This window comes from Chiloscyllium punctatum, chromosome 33, assembly GCF_047496795.1.
Source record: "Chiloscyllium punctatum isolate Juve2018m chromosome 33, sChiPun1.3, whole genome shotgun sequence".
NCBI classification, from domain to species: domain Eukaryota; kingdom Metazoa; phylum Chordata; class Chondrichthyes; order Orectolobiformes; family Hemiscylliidae; genus Chiloscyllium; species Chiloscyllium punctatum.
The window spans coordinates 6,375,294-6,396,510 of NC_092771.1; the positions used below are offsets into that span (position 1 = coordinate 6,375,294).

At 41.7% G+C, this 21,217-nt stretch overlaps 2 protein-coding genes across 6 annotated transcripts in view; both read right to left on the reverse strand.

Moving 5' to 3' along the window:
• The window catches only part of man2a2 (mannosidase, alpha, class 2A, member 2), a 35,466-nt gene extending 29,388 nt beyond the window's left edge, over window positions 1-6,078 (reverse strand). The window contains exons 1-2 of one of the 2 annotated variants that reach the window (XM_072552849.1): window positions 5,684-6,078; window positions 1,246-1,500 (exon numbers count right to left, since the gene is read on the reverse strand). In XM_072552849.1, coding sequence (XP_072408950.1) covers window positions 1,246-1,500; window positions 5,684-5,887 — 459 coding nt within the window. In that variant the 5' untranslated portion in view covers window positions 5,888-6,078. The remainder of the gene's footprint in view (window positions 1-1,245; window positions 1,501-5,683) is intronic. The other variant, XM_072552848.1, reaches the window with a different exon arrangement.
• Window positions 6,079-10,408: 4,330 nt separating this feature from the next.
• fes (FES proto-oncogene, tyrosine kinase) overlaps window positions 10,409-21,217 on the reverse strand; it is a 57,863-nt gene continuing 47,054 nt past the window's right edge. For all 4 annotated transcript variants that reach the window (XM_072552851.1, XM_072552850.1, XM_072552852.1 and 1 more), the window contains exons 14-19: window positions 18,857-18,975; window positions 17,944-18,038; window positions 17,108-17,231; window positions 16,165-16,322; window positions 14,713-14,835; window positions 10,409-14,285 (exon numbers count right to left, since the gene is read on the reverse strand). In XM_072552851.1, coding sequence (XP_072408952.1) covers window positions 14,143-14,285; window positions 14,713-14,835; window positions 16,165-16,322; window positions 17,108-17,231; window positions 17,944-18,038; window positions 18,857-18,975 — 762 coding nt within the window. In that variant the 3' untranslated portion in view covers window positions 10,409-14,142. The remainder of the gene's footprint in view (window positions 14,286-14,712; window positions 14,836-16,164; window positions 16,323-17,107; window positions 17,232-17,943; window positions 18,039-18,856; window positions 18,976-21,217) is intronic.

Sequence of the window (21,217 nt, forward strand, 5' to 3'; positions counted from 1 at the left end):
ATTATCACAAAATACATGTGCACCAGGAAAGCAGTCTTCATCAGAAAGAATGAACTAACAGTTCATCCCGACAAATCCCAGCTATTATATTTAGTTTTGTAAATAGATTTGTGGTGGATGTTGAGAGATACTGGTGAGGCTACTTTTATTGGAGAAAGGCAGTAGGAGTGGTGACAAGCTGTCTTCCTGAACTTCCCAAAGCCCTGAGGTATGGAGCTGCTGCAGTGATATTAGGAATGAATTTCCAAGTATTGATGCAGTGAATAATGAATGGTGAAGTGCAGATCAGCATGGTGCAGGACTGGGAACTGAGTTTCAAGGTGATGGTGTTGCCATGACATTGCTGCTTCTCACTGATGCAGCTTGGAACAGGACAGCTATTTTATTGATCCAATTATCTCCTTCACACATCTTCAGGCCCTCTGCATATACAAGATATTGGGAGTATTTCTAAGAACAAACTTTTATTAATATATAATTTGTCATGTTCTCAATGTGCTTTACAACCAGAACTTTAACCACTTACGTAAATAAATTTCGCAGCCATATTACAACAAGGAGGGTTCCACAAAGAGCACTACTAATCAGTTAGAGAATGTTAATTAGGAGAACATAACCACACTCTTCAAACATTTTTATTGGAGCTTTAATGCACAACTTAAGAGGTAGACAGGACCTAAATGAAAAACATCATCTCCAAAAGTGGAACATCACCTTAGTATTACAGTGGAATGCCAGTCTTGATTGGGTCCAAGTCCTAGAGTGGGCTTTGAATCCATGACGTTCAATAAATTAAATCGCAACCAATTTCACCCAGCTGGCATTTAAGGCTTCCACCCAAAACTTTGCCTGCAACATGATTTCTTGCATTTTCACAAAACTGACATTCACCATTTCATCTGCTGCAGAGTGGCTGGTTGCCAGGGACTGGGGGTGCCCGAACCAGAAAACTGCACGGCATGTAGCATTAATCAAACCTCAGGGAAGGCCTAAGTGGGGTTGGGTAGTGGTGGTAAAGGGGTGGTGAAGTGGAGGAAATCTTAAAGGATTATGACACCTGGATGAAAAATTACAGTCATGGTGAAAGCTGTCAGTCTTACATTAAGATGATTCTTTCTTTTGTCACAATAGGAATCGCATCATGTCAGAAGGGGTTTAATTAAGACAATGTCATTGATCCATGCAGATTAGTAAATACAATCCAAAAGAAATATGTTGCCCCAATGCTTTATCATGTTTCCCTACCTGCAGGTCTGTTTGTTGTCCTTTATTCCCAAGAGCAAACTGACAATCCTGTGGCAACACAGTAAGAAAGGTTGGGTGATTGCCTCCAGGAAAAGACCAGGAGCCATTTCCTTGGTAAGCAAGCAGGCCAGCGAAACCACCAGCATTTTCTGTCAGCTCCAGCACAGAGTCCTTAATGTGACTGATTATCTGGTGATTTTCTTCCAAAAGCTGCTCCAACTGCTCAATGCGATTCTGCAGCACTGAAATTTGACTCTGCATTGGAAACCAAAAATAAAGTCAAGAAAAGATTACTCAGGGGATTTGACATCTATTTTACTGTCCCAGCTTGGTACCATTTAGAATGGTTGAAAAGAAAACCTATTGGACAACTACCCAAAATGTTCCAACAATAGTCATTGGACTCAGGCCCCTGAGGTATAAGATGTTGGAGAAATAAGCAACTCAGCCCATCAAGTATATCCCACCTTCAATGAGATAATCACCAACCTGAAAATCCTCAACTCCACTTTCCTGCTTTATCCCATGATCCCTAATTTAGTGATTTAAAATCTTGGTCTTGAATATACTTAACTGCAAAGTCTATGGATCCAAGATATAATACTGGAGAGAATATTCTGTGGCAGAACTCTATACAACTGTCAGTTCACAGCAGAAATCTAATACGGCACGTCTAAAAATCAGACAAGATACTCAATTAAATTTCCAAGCATTCTACCTATACACTTCATGTGCAGTAGGTCCCAGCTAGTACCTGAAATTCACAAGCTTTTCCCAACCTACCGTTTATTTCACCAGAGGTAACTAAACTCCAAATGACCCGCCACACTTTACATCAATTAAACTCTGTTGCCTTAAAATGTCATTTGTCTACTTCATCAAAATATACCATGTTACAACATATCACCATCCTCAACTTCATCTAATATCCTCTCCTATTCAGTACTTCACCAAAAATGATTCAATGCAGGAACTGTTTAGTTGATTTATTTTAAAATTTTAAGCGTAATATTCTTCTCCCATCCTCCATCACTTTTAGAATTCACCAAAGGTCCAAAATTACCACATACACATTTTTTTTGACCTGGAGAAACATCTATGTCTAGGCAGTTTTTGCAATAAACCATCCACCTTAAAATGAAAATTTATTCAATGTGACTACACAAATTTATTTCAAAAGATCTGACACTTAATTGATTTGCTGTTAACAGATTTTAGAATTAGTCACACTGACAGCTGAACGCAGTGTAATCACTCATGTCCATGTAAACCATGTCAGCACCCTGACAATTTCAAGGTCTTAAAAAAAAGAGTAAAGTGTCATTGGCTGACACTTGGCAATAGGCCACAATTAGCACTGAAAACATCTACAGTTCAAAATGCAGAAGACAAAGATATGGTTTTAATCACAGAAGCCTGCTAATACAGAACACCTTGGCTGCATGGTTGTTATTCATCGATTTCTGCACTGGTGGGACAGCTTGTATTACGGGAATGCTAACTGAACCTCAATAACGACAGCACAGAGTAACCTACACCATGATCAGTACCTTCTTCCAATCCCTCCCTCAGACCTGCTATGCTCCAAACATTTTTGCATTTCATATTAGCTCACTCACCCACTGTGGCTAAAATGCTTCATCTTGCTACAACCCTCCCATTGGCATACAGCTATTCTGAACATCTACTTTTAATTACCCTTTGCACTATGGGCATTGGCTCATCAACTCAGCTAATTGCACAGCGCTTTTAGGCACAAAAGGGCCTCCTGTGCTGTATCATTCTGATTCCGTAAGTGGGCAGTACTTTGAAGAACACTGAATCTGTTAGCTACGAATACAAACAAAAGGTCAGACATACTTCCCTGGAGAGGAAAATTAGAAGTAGGTGTTCCAAAGGAAGGACAGACAATACAGATCACAGAACTTTGAGAGAGGTCTACACAGATGAAGATGTGTTCCAGCTGACTGACAAGTTTCAATTTGTGAATAATTTTGGTCCATTTAACAGACAGCATGAGGGACAGCTACATTAACTAATCTCTTCCCTTTCCTATACATTATCCACAGCAATTTGCTACGTTAAAAAAAATCAACAGTGTGATTACTCAGACTCTCAAACAAACATTTAATTACACAAAGCCAGTACAGTAAATTCATTAGGGTGAACACCAGGACAACAAAATGCTGAACCTGGAATATAATAATGGACATCAGCATCAACACCTGATTTGTAAAGTCATGCTTGGTGCAGCACAAACAATACAGGCTGGAACACAACTCAATTCCTGGATTGTGATGCATCAATCTGATATGAAAACTAGCCTCAGCGCACATTAGGGAAAATTAGTTACGCAGTAACTCCCAAGTCGTAATACCTCCTACTCAGTCTGTTGAAACTTACTGTCAGATCACACAGTGTTCACATAGACAAAGTATAGGAGGGTGGAAGGTGGGTGAAAATTGTTTGAGAATTGGTGACAGTTGGAAACTTGAGGCTCATCATGCACTATTACACAGTGTGATAATGGGTGCACAAATCTATATTAGAAATACTGAAGGCAAGAGTGTTTTTACAACTGTTAAAGAACACCATTTTTATTTAAGGACATCCTGTACTAGCAGATTTATTGAAGTGCTACTGTTTGTGTCATTACATTAGCAAAGGACCAACTGTTTTGTTAATACAGTGCACCTTTGCTACTGTGTTGCTAAGGTTCAAGGATAAATGGCCCACATAATGAAGCACTGAGTCGCACACATTTCAAATCTTATGTGATCTTGTCAGATGCCATGGCAGATATGTATACATAACACACCTAAGTCAACAAGTAAAAGCAGCCCAATACTCTACAGCAAGCTGGGTCCAGACACAATGCCCACAAGGCTCAAAGAGTCACAAGAGAATCAGCACTTGGACAGTTTTATTAGGTGTATTATCTCATTCTAAACTTCAGGGAAAGGCAAAACACAAAGAGAAAATAAATGGGGAAAGAAGAAATATTTTCCTTTATCTGAGGAATACTGCAATGAGTGCTGCGTATGCCATCATTCCTTTGCTTTCCTCAAGTTTTAATTAGAGTTCAGAATTGTTTTACACTCCTGGTGAAATGAGCTGTCTTACAGCATTTGCAATTTTGGTTTAAAAGGTAAGAAATTGCTACTGGTGATGCACTAATCAGATAACAATATTTACAAACTTCATCTGTTTACTCTCTCAATAAGAAAGGCTTTGCACTATAAACATACCAAATATTGCATTGCAAGAATGATACAGCACAGGAACTACTTCAGTCCACCAGGTCCTGCCAGCTCAGAGCCAAAAATTCCACTTGGCCTTTTCCCATTGCCAGAGAAAGTTTTCCATGTCAACTATTAATCCAAACCTTTTGTACTATTGAACCTGTGTCCGAGTGCCTTTTAGGCAGAGCAATGCTAATCACAACAGGTTGCTATACAAAATATTGTTGACATATTTAAGCAGTTGATTAATATTAAAAACATGTAAAAAAAACACTTTAATTACGTTATTCAACACTGGTCTCCATGGAGACTTACTGCAAACTGCTGCTGAAAACCTTCCTAATGCTGAGCCAGTCCTGCTCCCAAATACATCCCGGGATACTGTGACTGAGTCTTAGATCTCCATGTCCCATTTTTCCCCAAGTCTCCTTGCTACCTCACCACACTGCAGTCATGCTGGTTTCTCAGGAGAGAAGGTACAGAAGCCTGAACACACATACCAGCCGGTTTTGTAACAGTTTCTACCCTAATGTTGTAAGAATACAGAATGGACTCATAAACTCTTAACATTTGCCTGTACCTGTGTTATTGTTTTTGCCGCTGTTTACCTATTATTTACTATCTACGCTACTTAACTCTGTGATCTACCTGTATTGCTCGCAAGACAGAGCTTTTCATTGTGCCTCGGTACACGTAACAATAAATTCAATTCAATTCATGTCCTTATATTCATCCCTATATCTCCACTCCCATCCAGCCTAGATCTCCCTCGCTCCTTTCTCTGTGACATCCCTCTTCCAAACTCCGTAACTCTCTTAAGCATCTCCTTTTTTCACATCCTCCCCGCTGAAGGTGGTCTGATTTCTTTACCACACCGCATGGAGGGGGGGGGGGGGGGGGGGAAGAATCTCACTCACATTCTGGCTCACAGCTCCAGGAACAATCTTTCCCTCATCCTGAGACCCTCGTCTCTTCTCCCGGGGTCTTGTCACCTTTCCCACTCCTGCTCCGCTGCTCCCTGTCTTCTTTGGGGGGTGGGGGGTGTCTTCATCCTCTCCTTCCCCTGAGGGTTTCCCTCCACTCCCTCCCGCCTCCAACATCCCCATCACAGGTCGCCCTCTCCTACTCTTTCTGGGGTGGGAAGTCTCCTCCCTCCCCCTGGAGGGAGGGGGGGTTGGAAGAAAGGTCGTTCTTACCCTGGGGAAGCTGACTCCGCTCTGCCGCCGCTCCGGTTCGTGCTGTACGCGGTCCAGCATCAGGTAAAGCGAGAAAACGGCCACGCAGAAAATGGCGCCGCCGCACACCGTCACCTGCTTCTTGAGCTTCATCCTGCGGGTGTCCCGGCTTCCCGCACTCCCGCCGCCGCCTCCACCCCGCGGGCCCAGTCTCAACGGCCGCATACCAGCGCCCAGCCTAGCAACAACATGGTCTCCCCCTCCCCCCGCAAGCCCCAGAGGCTCCCCTACAGCTCGAGGCCAGGTCACCAGGCTTCTCCCTGTGTCACCGCGCCCGGGCTGAGGACAGACGCGGTCTCGAGGCCTGGAGACACGGACGCCCCCGTCACCTCAGCGACGTGACTTCTGTGGGGGGCCGGCACCGAGACTGCGCACTAAGAACCCAGCCTCGCGCCCCTGTCGGTTTGAAGGGGATGCTCTTTAACTGACAGGACTTGCATTTACCTAACGCCGCGCACCATCCCGGGCTATCTCGAAGGATAAGACTGCTAATAGAAGTTTTTTTTTCTCGATTATGTAATTATCATAGCAAATGAAATGGCCGATCTAAGTACAGCGAATTTCACAACAATCAAACGAAAGATGACCAGGTAATTCTTTTAATATAGTTTCCTGGGAGATAATTACGGGCAGGCCACAAGAAGAACTCAGCATTGATAACAGTGCCGTGGACTATCACAAGCAATTGGAGTCTCAATTCAGTGTCTCAGCGAAAAGACGGCACTTTCTAACAGTACAACACCCCCTTCGTAACCTCATCGGGAATATTTTCTGTCCTTGTTTCTGACCTACGATCAGTCCGAACTGAGGAGCAGGAATCTTACCCACTGAACCTTGGTTAATGCCTGTCATGATTTGAAGATGCCGGGGGTGGACGGGGGTGTACAAAGTTCAAAAAATCACACAATACCAGGTTATAGTCCAACAGGTTTAATTGGAAGCACTAGCTTTCATAGCACTGCTCCTTCGTCACGTCGTTGTCACACTCCTGCTGTAGGAACAGCACTCCGAAAGCTAGTGCTTCCAATTAAACTGTTGGACTATAACCTGCTGTTGTGTGATTTTTACCTTTGACTAATGCCCATTATGTAGGATAGAGTTAATCAGTAGTTGTCCCTCAGTCTAGGTTTGAGCTATAGGGGGAGGCTGAGGAGTTTATAAAATCATGAGGGGCATGGACAGGGTGAATAGTCAAGGTGTTTTCTCCAGGGTAAGGGAGTCCAAAACTAGAGAGCATAGGTTTAAGATGAGAGGGGAAAGATTTAAAAGAGACCTAAGGGCAACTTTTTCACACAGACAGGAAGTGCCAGAGGCTGGTACAATGACACCATTTAAAAGGCATCTGGATGGGTACATGAATAGGAAGGGTTTAAGAGGGATATTGAGCAAATGCGATTAGATTAATTTAGAATATCTAGTTGCCATGGACGAGTTGGACTGAAGGGTCCCTTTCCATGCTACACATCTCTACGACTCATGAGATTCTGCAATGGGTCTTTGTGTGATTGACCAGACCCATCCTCAACCTGAAGATCTTTGGGGCAGAAAATCCTATGAGGACCTTGATCTAAAAAGGAGTGTGCAAGATTTGCTTCATTTCCCTTTCTTCTCTACTGCCATTCTGCTTCTTCATGAAGGTGTTTGGACTCAAAGTGTAACACAGTTTGAAGCTCTAGCTTTTCCTGAGTTAAATTGGGAAGAAGCTCCTCTTAGCCATTAGGGAAATGCTGCCACACTTTCAAAGATAACTGTAGTGCCTTCTTTAAACATTTCCTCTTGTTCTTCCCTGGAAGGTTAACTAGAGGGGAGTTGAAAAAATAGGACCGAGCAGGGGAGATACCTTTCAGTTATTTGGATACATTGTCAAGTTAATTTTTCAGGAGTTTTGCTTGAGTACTGAGAGAGCTGACTTCAAGTAGGACACTCGCGTTTGTTCAATAGTGCTCAGATTGAATCTGGAGGATCCAGCAGAAATGTGGCTGAGGGAATTTTTTTTCACTCTCTAATGTATTGTTAATGCACAGTCCAGGTCTCACTGCAGTACAGGAGTGTGCTGACAACAATAGGCCTGTATGCTATGACTGTTGATTTGCAGACAAACTCTTGGAAGTTGTTTGTAAATGACTGAGAATTGGGTTAACACACATGTACTAGTTAATTTCCCATACCAATGCACACATGTCCAAGTGCTGTCTTTTAGTATAGCAGTTCCAGGATATCGAGATCAAAGTGAGTCTATCTAATTCAATCACAGTTTTAAAGTCATTTTTATCTTTCTATCATAAAGTCTTATGAGCATGTTTAGGAGGGTAACTGCAGGTTTGTCAGATTGTGATGACTCTGCAATACCCTCTCACCGATGGAGGACAGTTACAATCTGACAGTTTACATAGATGTTTTCCATTATCAGTGTGAACATAAGAATTTAGAAGGAAAAATGAAAACGTGGATATAGACATGAGATTTTAAAAAAATATGTTGTAGATGCATGGAGCATCATTCAGTCATTCAAAACTCCTCAGGTGAACTAAATGGTTTGCTTCTTGTTTTGTTCCTGCAAATCTAGGTTGTAAATAGCATCAAATTGGTATCACAACCAATTTGACAAACAGCAAAAGAATCTCTTGGGAAATATCTTGTTGTGCTTCACTTTAGCATTACCTAGGATTTTTTTTTTGATACTTACTTTACACTCTGGTAGTTATCAAGTGTAAAATCTACATTGCTTCATTGCCACATTAACTTGTCATGTGCACTGTCTGAAGCACCTCACATTCTGGATTAGTGGTGCTGGAAGAGCACAGCAGTTCAGGCAGCATCCAAGTAGCTTCGAAATCGACGTTTCGGGCAAAAGCCCTTCATCAGGAATAAAGGCAGTGAGCTTGAAGCGTGGAGAGATAAGCTCGAGGAGGGTGGGGGTGGGGAGAAAGTAGCATAGAGTACAAGGGGTGAGTGGGGGAGGGGATGAAGGGTGATAGGTCAAGGAGGAGAGGGTGGAATGGATAGGTGGAAAAGAAGATAGGCAGGTAGGAGAAGTCCGGACAAGTCATGGGGACAGTTACTGAGCTGGAAGTTTAGAACTAGGGTGAGGTGGGGAAAGGGGAAATGAGGAAACTGTTGAAGTCCACATTGATGCCTTGGGGTTGAAGGGTTCTGAGGCAGAAGATGAGGCGTTCTTCCTCCAGGCGTCTGGTGGTGAGGAAGCGGCGGTGAAGGAGGCCCAGGACCTCCATGTCCTTCGCAGAGTGGGAGGGAGAGTTGAAATGTTGGGCCACGGGGCGGTGTGGTTGATTGGTGCGGATGTCCCGGAGATGTTCCCTAAAGCGCTCTGCTAGGAGGCGCCCAGTCTCCCCAATGTAGAGGAGACCGCATCGGGAGCAACGGATACAATAAATTATATTAGTGGATGTGCAAGTAAAACTTTGATGGATGTGGAAGGCTCCTTTAGGGCCTTGGATGGAGGTGAGGGAGGTGGTGTGGGCGCAGGTTTTACAGTTCCTGCGGTGGCAGGGGAAAGTGCCAGGATTGGAGGGTGGGTTGTCTGGGGGCATGGACATGACGAGGTAGTTGCGGAGGGAACAGTCTTTGCGGAAGGCGGAAAGGGGTGGGGAGGGAAATATACCCCTGGTAGTGGGGTCTGTTTGGAGGTGGCGGAAATGTCAGCAGATGATTTGGTTTATGCGAAGGTTTGTAGGGTGGAAGGTGAGCACCAGGGGTGTTCTGTCCTTGTTACGGTTGGAGGGGTAGGGTCTGAGGGCGGAGGTGCAGGATGTAGACGAGATGCTTTGGAGGGCATCTTTAACCACGTGAGAAGGGAAATTGTGGTCTCTAAAGAAGGAGGCCATCTGGTGTGTTCTGTGGTGGAACTGGTCCTCCTGGGAGCAGATCTGGCAGAGGAAATGGGAATACGGGATGGCATTTTTGCAAGAGGTAGAGTGGGAAGAGGTGTAATCCAGGTAGTTATGGGAGTCGGTGGGTTTGTAAAAAATGTCAGTGTCAAGTCGGTCGTCATTAGTGGAGATGGAGAGGTCCAGGAAGGGGAGGGAGATGTCAGAGATGGTCCAGGTAAATTTAAGGTCAGGGTGGAATGTGTTGGTGAAGTTGATGAATTGCTCAACCTCCTCCCGGGAGCACGAGGTGGCGCCAATGCATTCATCAATGTAGTGGAGGAAGAGGTGGGGAGTGGTGCTGGTGTAATTACGGAAGATCAACTGCTCTACATAGCCAACAAAGAGACAGGCATAGCTGGGACCCATACGTGTGCCCATGGCTACTCCTTTGGTCTGGAGGAAGTGGGAGGATTCAAAGGAGAAATTTTACTAAAGCACCTCACAGACAGTAAATTGGTTTTTGGATTATAGTGAAACAAAGCAACAATTTACATCCAGCCACTTATTACAAATAATGATGAGTTTATTGGAGGTGATTTTAGCCTTCATGAAAGGCCTGTTTGTTAGGTCATGATAGATGTTCTAGAGCTTCTTGAACAAAGAGTTGAACCTGATGCAGAAATGTAGCACCTCTCTGATAGATGGGCTGAATGGTCTCCCTGAAGTATATCTGATCACTGAAGTGGAGACTCTCAATCCACTCCATTTTGTCAGTATAACTGATCTGAAGTAGAGATTAATAACTCATATCTCAGTTCTCAAAAGCATTAGATATCAACTTAGAGAACAAAATAACTAATTAGACCATTGCAGTTTATTTCACTCTACACTACAATAAACCATTTCCATGTAAAAGCTAAATAATTTATAGTCCAACTTAAGCTTTATTACACAGCATTACTTGGTAGATATTTCTGTGGTGCATTTTCACAGTGGAATGCAAATGGCAGTGGATTTGAAGTTTCTATCACCATATCCCAAATTGCCATAAAGCATGCCAGAGACCACATGACTGCAGCAGTTCCAAGGTAGCTCACCACCACCTTCTAATGAGTAATAAAAGCTGGCCTAGCCAGCAAAGTGCAAAGTCACATTCCATGAAAGAACAAAAATTATTAGGAGGCCACCAAGTTTCAGTCATGTTCCCATAAAATTTCAACACATGCAAACAGACCTGTGTTCTGATCTTATATTGAAAAATGGAATGGAATTAAAAACAGATCTTTTATAATCTTCAGCACTTTAAAATCTAAATAGTTCAAGCAACCTAAGCACAAATGTAACAAAGCTGCCTGAACTGGTTTGCTAGGGTTTGCTAGGTCTGGGGCCATATTTTGAACATCCCTGAAGGTTGCAGTTTGAACAAAGGAAATACAGTAGCGACTCGACATACGAATGACCCCGTTCACAAACAAATTGGTTTATGAACAGGATTGTACATAAAATTTTGCTTCAACATACATACAAAATTCAAGGTACGAGCGAAGGTATGAGCGCAAAAAGCCCGTGTGCGACGACGTGGTTTCATTGTTTTGCTTTCCTATGTGCTTGTTGAACGCAAAAGCTCTCAGGCCCCGCGTGATCTCATTCAGTTAGCCTTTGGCGCGTGCGCTATGAACGCTATCTGAACAATGGGAAAAATTGATTCAGTTCGCGAACCGGGTCCCAGAATGGATTAAATTCATAAATCGAGGCACTACTGTAATTAATTCCAAATAATTCAACATCAGTTAGCATGGACATTAGAATTGTTTGCAGTCAGGTTTAGCAATGACAAACTTTTCCAGTTTAACAAGGAATGAGCAATTTGAAAATTTTGAAAGAAATTTGGAATCCATTCTGTAATAGCCAATTAGAAGGAAGAGTGAATGATGGTGAGAATGAGGATATTGAGGGGATTGAAGAGTATTGCTGTAAAAATTATTCAAAATGGAGAAATGTGGAATTGCAAAAATGGATGGCTCTGCCTAGCCAGACGGCAGGCATTCATTATTTTAAAAATGATCAAATCTCTAATAATTGGTTAAATAAGATGCATTATATGAAAACATCAAAAGTAATAAATACAATCCTCTTACAAACAAATTTGTACCCAACTAGATCATCGTTATCATACGGAACGCCCTTTAACACCAAGAATTGTAGGAGGTGCAACAATGCCATCGAGACAGTCGCCCACATATCGGGCTGGTGCCTGTATGCGAAAAATATGCGCATTAAAAGATACAATAGGATTGCTGAGGAACTAATTAAATACGTTAAAACTAAAGGATGGACCACATATATTGAACCTTGTATAAAGGACAATACAGGAAAGCTCTGGATCACACATTATATTTAAGAAAGACAGTCGTACTATTGCTGTGGATGTCACAATTTGGACAGAAAACCAAGAAAATTCGCCAGAGCAGGCTTGGGAGGAGAAGGTGGAGAAATGTAAACATTTAGAGAAAGAAATCATGGATTCTATTAAAGGAACCAATATTTCTTTTTATGGATTCGTGATGGGGTCCCCGAGGTAAATGGTTCAACAAGAATAGTGACCTGATGAAGGATTTCAGGATCAAAAAGCCTAAGATATTTGCTCAACACATCACAAATCTGGTTATATCCCTGACCCTCGAGTTGTTAAGAATTTTTATGGATTCATAATGGACTCTTTTAGCATCTCTATTTTGGACATTATTTAATTAATTTTTAAATCGATTGTTTTAGTAATGTTAATTTTAGGTAGAATTTTAACTTATTTCAGAATTTTAAATTTTAAAATAATTTTGGTAATAAAGGTTTTTGTTTTTTAGCTCACAGTAAAGGTGGAGAGTAGTTAGAGTGAATAAAATTAAAACTGCACTTGCCAGCTAGAGAGGTAATTTGTCAGTTGAATAATCCTAGCTGAATCCTCGCTTGGTCTCTGCTTGACAGTGAATATTCCCGTTCCCTTAACATCATCTGGCTGTGGTTAGCTAGATAGGGGTGTATTTTACATCAACGAGCGATGAGAAAGAACTTGAAATGGACACAATCCATTCAGATGGTGAGAGAGATATTAGCTAAATGCATCATCATCTAATTAGTGACGCGCATGAATGGATGAATGAGATTTCCACTGTCCCTACCTACTATCTTGCAAAACCACAGCCAAGGGGACAGGCTTGGCAGAATTAGCAGGGAGAGAAGACCCTGCTGAGCTTGACTGTAATCTGGCACTGTGAAGAGACATGAGAGGTGGAGAATAAGTGGGAGGCTTCAGCCGCCGGTGAAATACCACTACTCATTGTTTTTTTCGCTTACCCGGTGAGGTGGGGAGGCGAGCCCGGAGGGGCTCTCACTTCTGGTCGGAAGCGCCCGGGCGCGACCTACTCCAAGGACAGTGGCAAGTGGGAAGTTTGACTGGGGCGGTACACTCTTAAGTGGCGACAGAGTGGGGTGAATGACTGGTATACCATTACAGTTGAGTAGCCTTAAAGTGCAAAGTCCTGTGACCAATCAGGATGAGGTAACAGATTGGGATCATTGCTTACATCTCCCAGTCGGGAGTAGAAAAAGTGGGTTGGATGAGATTGCAGGATTAACAGGAAAGCAGAAGAATGGCATTTAGTGTGATGCTCATTTGGAGAGCCAGCCGAGACATGATAGGCTGAACACCCTCCTCAGTGTTCTAACAATTCTATGATTTTATTTTGCATGGGCCAATGGAATAAAATCTGTATGTGTAAGCAATGGGAAGAAAATTACCAAAATATTCAAAATTATTCCAAAACAACAGTAAATCCTTTTAAAAGTTATATCCAATTGCCTTCTTGTGGTAAAAACTACATGCTGGGGAACAGAAACATTGGTGGAGAGATTTCGTTTGATATCATTAATAATTTCCACCCTGTGAGACAATGTCATACAGTGCTAACTGGTAACTGAATCGAGGAATTCCCCTCCAAGCCATTCACCATCCTTGGATATATATTGCCGTTTCTTCAGTGTCACTGAGTCAAAGTCCTGGAACTCCCTCCCCCCGAGCAGTATCACCTGGCTACCTAAACCAATTGGGCTGCAGTGGTTCAAGAAGACAGCTCACCACTAGCACCACCTCCTCCATGGGCAATTAGGAATGGACATTAATTGCTGACCCAGCCAGTGAAGCTCACACCCTATGAATTACGTTTTTTTTAATTCCCCTTGTCTGTTAAGGGCACTTTGAGTTGTGTGGGTGGCTTCATTCCAGTTCCTACTAGGGATGGAAGATTGGGAAAATATCATGCCTGTCATTGGCATTTCATCAGAAGCAAAGTTTTGGGTTAGCATAAAGGGATCATTAGTCTCTATTAATCTCCTGTGAGATGTTGATGCTGCTTACCTGGTGGTTTTGGTGTTTGGATGGTGGAAATATTTTGTTAATTCATTCTTTGGATATGAACATAGCTAAAAAGGCTAGCCATCTCTCAGGTAATAGCTTAAATATATGGTGTTACTCCCTATCTCTGTTAACAGTGATGGGAGTCAGAACATGATTTACAAAAGCAATTGTTTCCAGTTTCACTTCCATTTTTTCCTGAGAGTCACAAGCTCCTGGTGAATGGTGCTGAAATTTGGGCGCTTCTTCGGATCATACTGCCAGCAGCGACACATTATACTGTAAATCTCATCTGGGCAAGAATCAGGGGCACCGAGTCGATAGCCTAGGGACAAGGAATAAATCTATTAGTGAATCAGTAGTCAACTACCCCATCTCCCAATAATGTTTTTCCATGTGTCCTATAGGAGCTATTTCTGGAGTCTGCAAACCTGGTAAGCTCATTCCCCTCACAGACATCGTCCAATTCTCAGACTAGGAGACGGCATTCCTCACCAATAACACAGGAAAATGGAACAATTCTCATTTTGGCCTTTCCAGTATCTTGAACAAACACTCTCAGGACATGTACAACATGAGATTAGATACAGAGTAAATTTGCCACTACATTGTCCAAAACAGCAGAAAGGAGGAAGTGTCCAGGGAGTCAGGCTATTTTTTTTGTTTGTTTAAATGGAAAAGACTTATTTATTGTGTCCAGTGTATTTTTATATATTCTTATTGCTTTAATATTATTTTGCATTGATTTTCACCTTGTTCAACCTCCTCTCGAGTTTGTTGATTTGTCATGGTTGGGTATGGTGTTGAACCCAGACTAAATGTCTCCCATAGCAGTACCCCATAACTCCAGATGTCACTCTCAGTTGTGAACCGACCTGTGGTAAATGAACAAGGGCAGAGATTTACATAGTGCACAATCTGTATCAGAACAGCAGGCCTGTTACAGTCATGATCTGTCTTCAGTTAGGCTCAAAGTTTCAAATATAGAATCTCCTTTGCTTTTCAAATGTTGATTGATCGAGGAATATTAGAAGGTCCTCGTACCCCTCAAACCTGTTCTCTGCTCTATTAAGCCATGTGAAATCTGCATCTTAATTCCATCAATCCTGGTTCAGTTAACACTAAATCTCCTCAGGCGAAAGTGAGGATTGCAGATGCTGGAGATCAGAGTCAAGATTAGAGTGGTGCTGGAAAAGCACAGCAGGTCAGGCAGCATCCAAGGAGCAGGAAAATCGACGTTTTGGGTAGGAGCCCTTCATCAGGAATGAAGGGCTCCTGCCTGAAATGTCAATTTTCTTGCTCCTCGATACTGCCTAACCTGCTGTGCTTTTCCAGCACCACTCTAATCTTGACAAAATCTCCTCAGCTAATCCATCAATCTTAGTTTTTAAATTTTCAATTGCACTTGCCTCCAGAGTTTTTTTTGCGGAGATAGAGATTTTAGATTTCAATCCACTTCCCTTTGTGAGAAGACAGACTTCCCAATATTACCCCACTTGATTGCTCTAACTGTAAGATTTCACCTCCTTGTTTTGGGCACGCATGCGCGCACACACACACACACACACACACACACACACACACAAATTGGAGTGAGACACGGCACTCATCCACAGATTCTATCAACAAATACATCGACCTGGACCTAATATACCGGCCACTGCAGTGGACAGCTGGAACAGACAACCAGAAGCGGCAGAGACAAACCACTATAAATGCTGGAGGAAACATCACAGGAGGCTCCCAAGCACTAAAAATGTCACCGAGACAGGGGACGAAACGTCTGCAACACAAATTTCCAGCTCGGCGAACAGAACCACAATATTTAAATGGAATTTATATCAATGGGTCAGAATGTCTTGGTTCAAGTGATGTTTCCTCCAGCATTTATAGTGGTTTGTCTCTGCCGCTTCTGGTTGTCTGTTCCAGCTGTCCACTGCAGTGGCCGGTATATTAGGTCCAGGTCAATGTATTTGTGTTGTAACATGCCATGGTGGGATTTGAACCCATGTCCCTAGAATATTATCCAGGGTTGGTCCAATTACATTACCACTCTGCTATTATTTTTCCAGATTGCATGGTTGGTTAGTTTTTGAACACTTTTTGTGGTGTCAGACTAACATACCTTAGTTCACACAATCATTCTCACCCTCATTAAAATAAATTAACCCTGGTTTTGCTGAATTGTAAAACCCAGGATGTACCGTAATTGAGTGCCTCAGGTGCCGTCCACTTGATTGGAATTTGCTTCATTCCTCCTGTTGAGGAATATACTCCATCTTCTTCTTCACGAGACATCCCAAAATCACTGATTTTCAGAACATTTTTCTCTGAAACCAGGCAGTTCCTGGCTGCTAGATCTCTGTAATATAATCCAAATCAACATTTGTTTGTGTTTGTGCACAGAAAGGTCACACAAACACCTGTTAATTAAAGGACCATGACTGTTTGTGTAGTATCAGTTTGAGGGAGGACAGTAGGGAGAAATCCCTTGTCCTGCTTCAGAATAATGCTGTGAGATCTTCTATATTCACCTGTCAGAGCACAGCAGGGCCTAGATTTAATGTCTCATCTAAAAAAAGGCATTTCCAAGTGTTGCATTTCATAAGCACTGCCCAGAAGTGTCAGCCAAGATTCTGAAGTTTAATAAATTCCACCAATCGAAGTAATTGTCCTTTTCTTGTGCCTCTATATCCTTTTCCTAACATAGAGATGAGACCTGTGAACAATCCTCAGTTAGGTCGTCAACAGAAAGTGGCTGTATAAACTAATATTGACTCCCACTATTCTGGGAGTAGGAAAACGGATTGAGATTTTGCCTAAATTTCCACTGTTACTTTCAGGCTGCAGTCACACAAAAGAGCAGGGCTGGTGTTGACTGTTAAGTTTACAGTAATTGGACAACTAGTCGTCATTTGAATGTCAAATCTCTTCGATGGAGAACAATCATTACGGGGAAGGTACTAGTGAATCCAGCTGAATTCACTCTCTACCTATCAGCCTTCTCTATCAGGTCAATATCTTTAAAGTCTGATAAAGGAATAAACAGAATGATAGATACCAACGATCAAATTACCAATAAACCCATTCTATGAGTCCATGCCACCATATAGTCAGAGCTGTTTTTAAATACTTTTCTGAACTCACCTGTGGATGCAACGCTTGCTTTCCAGATAGGCCATCCCAGCAGCAGCATTCTCTGCCATCTTTATCAGGTCTTTTGTGCTAAAATGATTTGCTTCATTGCGTAAAAATGTCAAGAAATCCCCTCCTAAATTGAGAAATGTTTAAGGAAAAAGTTTTTTTCTCCTTGAAGTGTAAATGATTTGCTAGTATAATGAACACTTTGATTACATCTCTAACATCTTACAATTCTGATAAGGTAATTGACTTGAAACATTAACTCGTTCTCTCTCCATCGCTGCTGTCTGATCTTCTGAGTATTTCCAGCATGGTCCAATATTCAGATTTTACTGCTTACAGTACAAATGGGCTAGGTTTTCTGAGAACTGAGTCACGCAGAGGCAGATCCAAATGAGGGAAATGGGGAGTCATTCAGAGTAAGGAAAGGGTTGAGGTGTTTGGTCTAGATCAGGGCAATAGTATTTGGTCCTGGGGATGTTTATAGTAGGGGATTCAGGGATGACAATCCCATTGAATGTTACGGAGTGATGGTTAGACCCTCTCTTGCTGGAGAAATTCATTGCCTGGAATTTGTGTACCACAAATATTATTTGCCATTTGTCAACTATAACATGGATATTGTCTAGGACTTGCTGTATTTGAACATGGACAGCTGAGCATGGATTGTACTACTGACAGCCAGAATATACTTGAAGGGTCGAATGGTGTTCTAATGTGCCATGATGTCAGAAGTGATGGAGCAGATTGTGGACAATCTCTGTGAGAAATGGATTTGAAGGGTGAAACATCTTTATCAACTCCACTTTCTGTCACAGTTAGCTAATGCCCGATTCTCTCACCTTGCACCAGCTCCATGACGATGTAAATTGGCTGTTTCTGAGTACAGACTCCTATCAGCCTGACAATGTTCGGATGATCATACTGTTTCAAGATTCTGAAAAATGTTAAGAAATAATGTTAAGATAACATTGTTTTCTTTAACAGCTTTTAGAAACTGAACTGTCAGTTAGAACTATTGGTTTGTATTTTATCTTCATGCACCTAATATCCCTTTGAGGAACATTAGGAGAGTGATGGGAGCATTCCTGGGCTTATCAGTGTGTTAAACCACCTTACAAACACTCCTTTCATAGCCAACACGTGTTGGAATGCAATCAAGTTTTTCGGACTCAGAGTCACCACCTATCGAGTCACAAGTATATCCCTCACTCCTCCTTTGCTCAATCATTATCTTCAGTATTGACACAATCTCTGTTTCAATCATTGACTCGACATTTGTGTCTAAGGAAGGTTCTCATCTCCTCTGTGTTAAATGTCTGCTCTTGTATCTAGATACTCTTGTTATCCACCCCTTGATGGCTAGAAATAGACGGTTTCCTTTTATCTCTGTAAGATCTATTGGATCACTCTATAAAGTCTCCCATTCAGATTAAAACAGTTCCAATTGGTTATATTTTTGCTGGGCAATAATGATTGGTCACTCCCAGTGTTGAACAGTAAAAGATTTCTTTGGTCTGTTGGACCCAGTCTTCAGTAAAGCACTAAACCATTGATGGTGAACACACAATGGCAAACCTTGTTCTAAACCGTATTAAACATCACTAAGATAGCTTCACTCAGGCACTCCTGCAGTAACTTTGACAACTGCACTGTGTAAAGGGCTAATCAAGGAGCTAGCCTGCCACTTTGGCATTATTTTTGTGTCACTATTTGTTCAGACTATGATCCTATGGTAGTTGCACCAGCACTGACCTGGCCTCCATCAAGAACTTATTCTTCTGATCAGCAGGCAGATTTTCACGGCACATCTTCACAGCCACCAGAGTGTTATCGTTCCTCATCCTCCCACTGAACACCTCGCCAAAGTTACCCTGTATCAGAAATATTCTAGTTCAGTTTAATTAAGGGCATTGTTTAAAAATAGGAGTCTTCAATTTAAGATGGGGCTATGGAGAAAGTTATTTTCTGCAAAGGGTTGTTACAAATAAGCATGGTCATTATTCAATAAGATCATGCTGATCTGATTACTCCACATTTCTGCCTATCCTCATAATTCTTTCATTCCCTTAAATGATCAGAAGTCTAACCACCACTGCCTTAAAAATATTCAAGAGCTCTGCTTCCATTGTCATTTGAGGAAGAGAATTCCAAATATTCATGGCTGTCTGTGAAAAATACATTCTCACTATTTCTGAATAAATGGGCGTTCCCTTATTTTGAAGCAATGACCGCTGGTTTCCAAATCTTTGGAAATCTCTCCCACAAAAAGCAATGGAGTCTGGGTCCCCCAATCTATTCAAGCCTGAGTTAGACAGATCTTTGATCTACAAATTAATCAAGGGTGACAGATGGTCAGGCAGGAAAGTGGGGTTACGGCTATGATCAGGTCAGCGATAATTTTATTGAAAGACAAAACATCCTCAAAAGGGCCAAATGGTCTACTTCTGGTCCTATTTCTTATGGCTGATGAAAGATGGATGAAAGCCATCAACACCCAACCACTCACCCCTCCTTCCACCACCAGCTAAAATAATGCATTCAAAAGCAGAAAAATCCATTCCACCAAGAATAGCTTGCATTTAGATAGCACTTTTAATGTAGTAAAAGTTCCTACAGGATTGTTATTAGACAAAATTTAATATATGAACCACATAAAGAAGCATTCTTTTGGTAGAACATGTTTGTCAAAGTAGTAGTTTTTAAAGAGCAACACAGAGGAGGAGATGAGGGTGAAGGAGGGAATTTGAGGCACATCTGCCAATGGCGAAGAGAATTGGTAGATGACGACTCGATTGGAATAGTGCAAAAACATGTGTGTTGAGGGTTTGGAGGTGGTTAGAGAGATAGATGAATCCATGGACAGATTTGAAAAAAGGATGGGAATTTTAATATTGAGGGTCCTGACTCAGGATCAATGTTGGTTAGAGAGCACAAGGATAATGGGTGAAGGGAATATGGTGTATATTAGGATACACATGAGCAACATGTCAGATGAGATTAAGTCAGGGAGGGTGGTAAAGGAAAAGGTGGTGGTCAGGAGCAATGTTGACTCACTGAAGACTGGAAGTGAATGTATTGTCAGTGACTATGGGGAAATGGCAGACATACTGAATAAATACTTTGCTTCAGTATTTACACTAGAACAGGACAATAGTTTACTGAAAATCCTGAGGAAATTAATAGTGTATTGGGAACAAAGATGGAATAAAATTAACATTAAATAAAACATCGATAATGGAACTATAGAGTGACAAATCCCCAGGGTCCATTTGACAGTTGTTAAAGGAACTAGGGGATCACATTGTAGACACCCTAATTATAATCTTTCAGAGTTCCCTAGATACACAAGTCACCCCTCTGGATTAGAAAATTACATATGCCACTTTTTTTTAAGAAAGGATGTTCGAGGAAATTGAAGGAATTACAGAGCAGTAAGCCTAACGTTTATGGTGGGGAAATTGTTGGAGTCTGTAACTTGAATTTTTTAATTAATTAGGATGAGCCAGCAAGGATTCACGACAGGTAGGTCATGCCCAAAAAATCTCAGTGAAGTTTTGGAAGGGATGATTAAAGTAATAAAGGTGAATATCTATCGATGTTGTTTATATGTACTTTCAGAAGGCATTTGATAAAGTTCCACATATGAAACTGTTAACAAAGATAGAAATCCACAGTGCTGATAGCAAATTACTGACATGGCTGAGAAGTTGGCTGTGTGGCAGACAACAAAGTAGGGAAAATGGATAGTTACTCAACTTGGCAGGATGAGACTAGTGTCCCACAAGGATCTGAGTTCGGGTCTCAATTATTCACATTATTTACTAATAACTTGGATAATGGCATAGAAAATCATATATCCAAATTTGCTGATGACAGAGAGTTAGGCAGCATTGTAGGCAGTGTAGGTGACAACATAACATTGCATGAGGATATTGATAGTATAAGTGATTGTGCAGGATTGTGGTAGATGGAGGTCAATGTAAGTAAGTATGAGATTATTTATTTTGGAACAAAGCATAGAACCTTCTATATGGTATGCAGTTAAATACAGTGGCTATCCAAGGAGACTAGTGACTTAATGTGCATTGATCCTTAGAACGTCATGAACAGGTG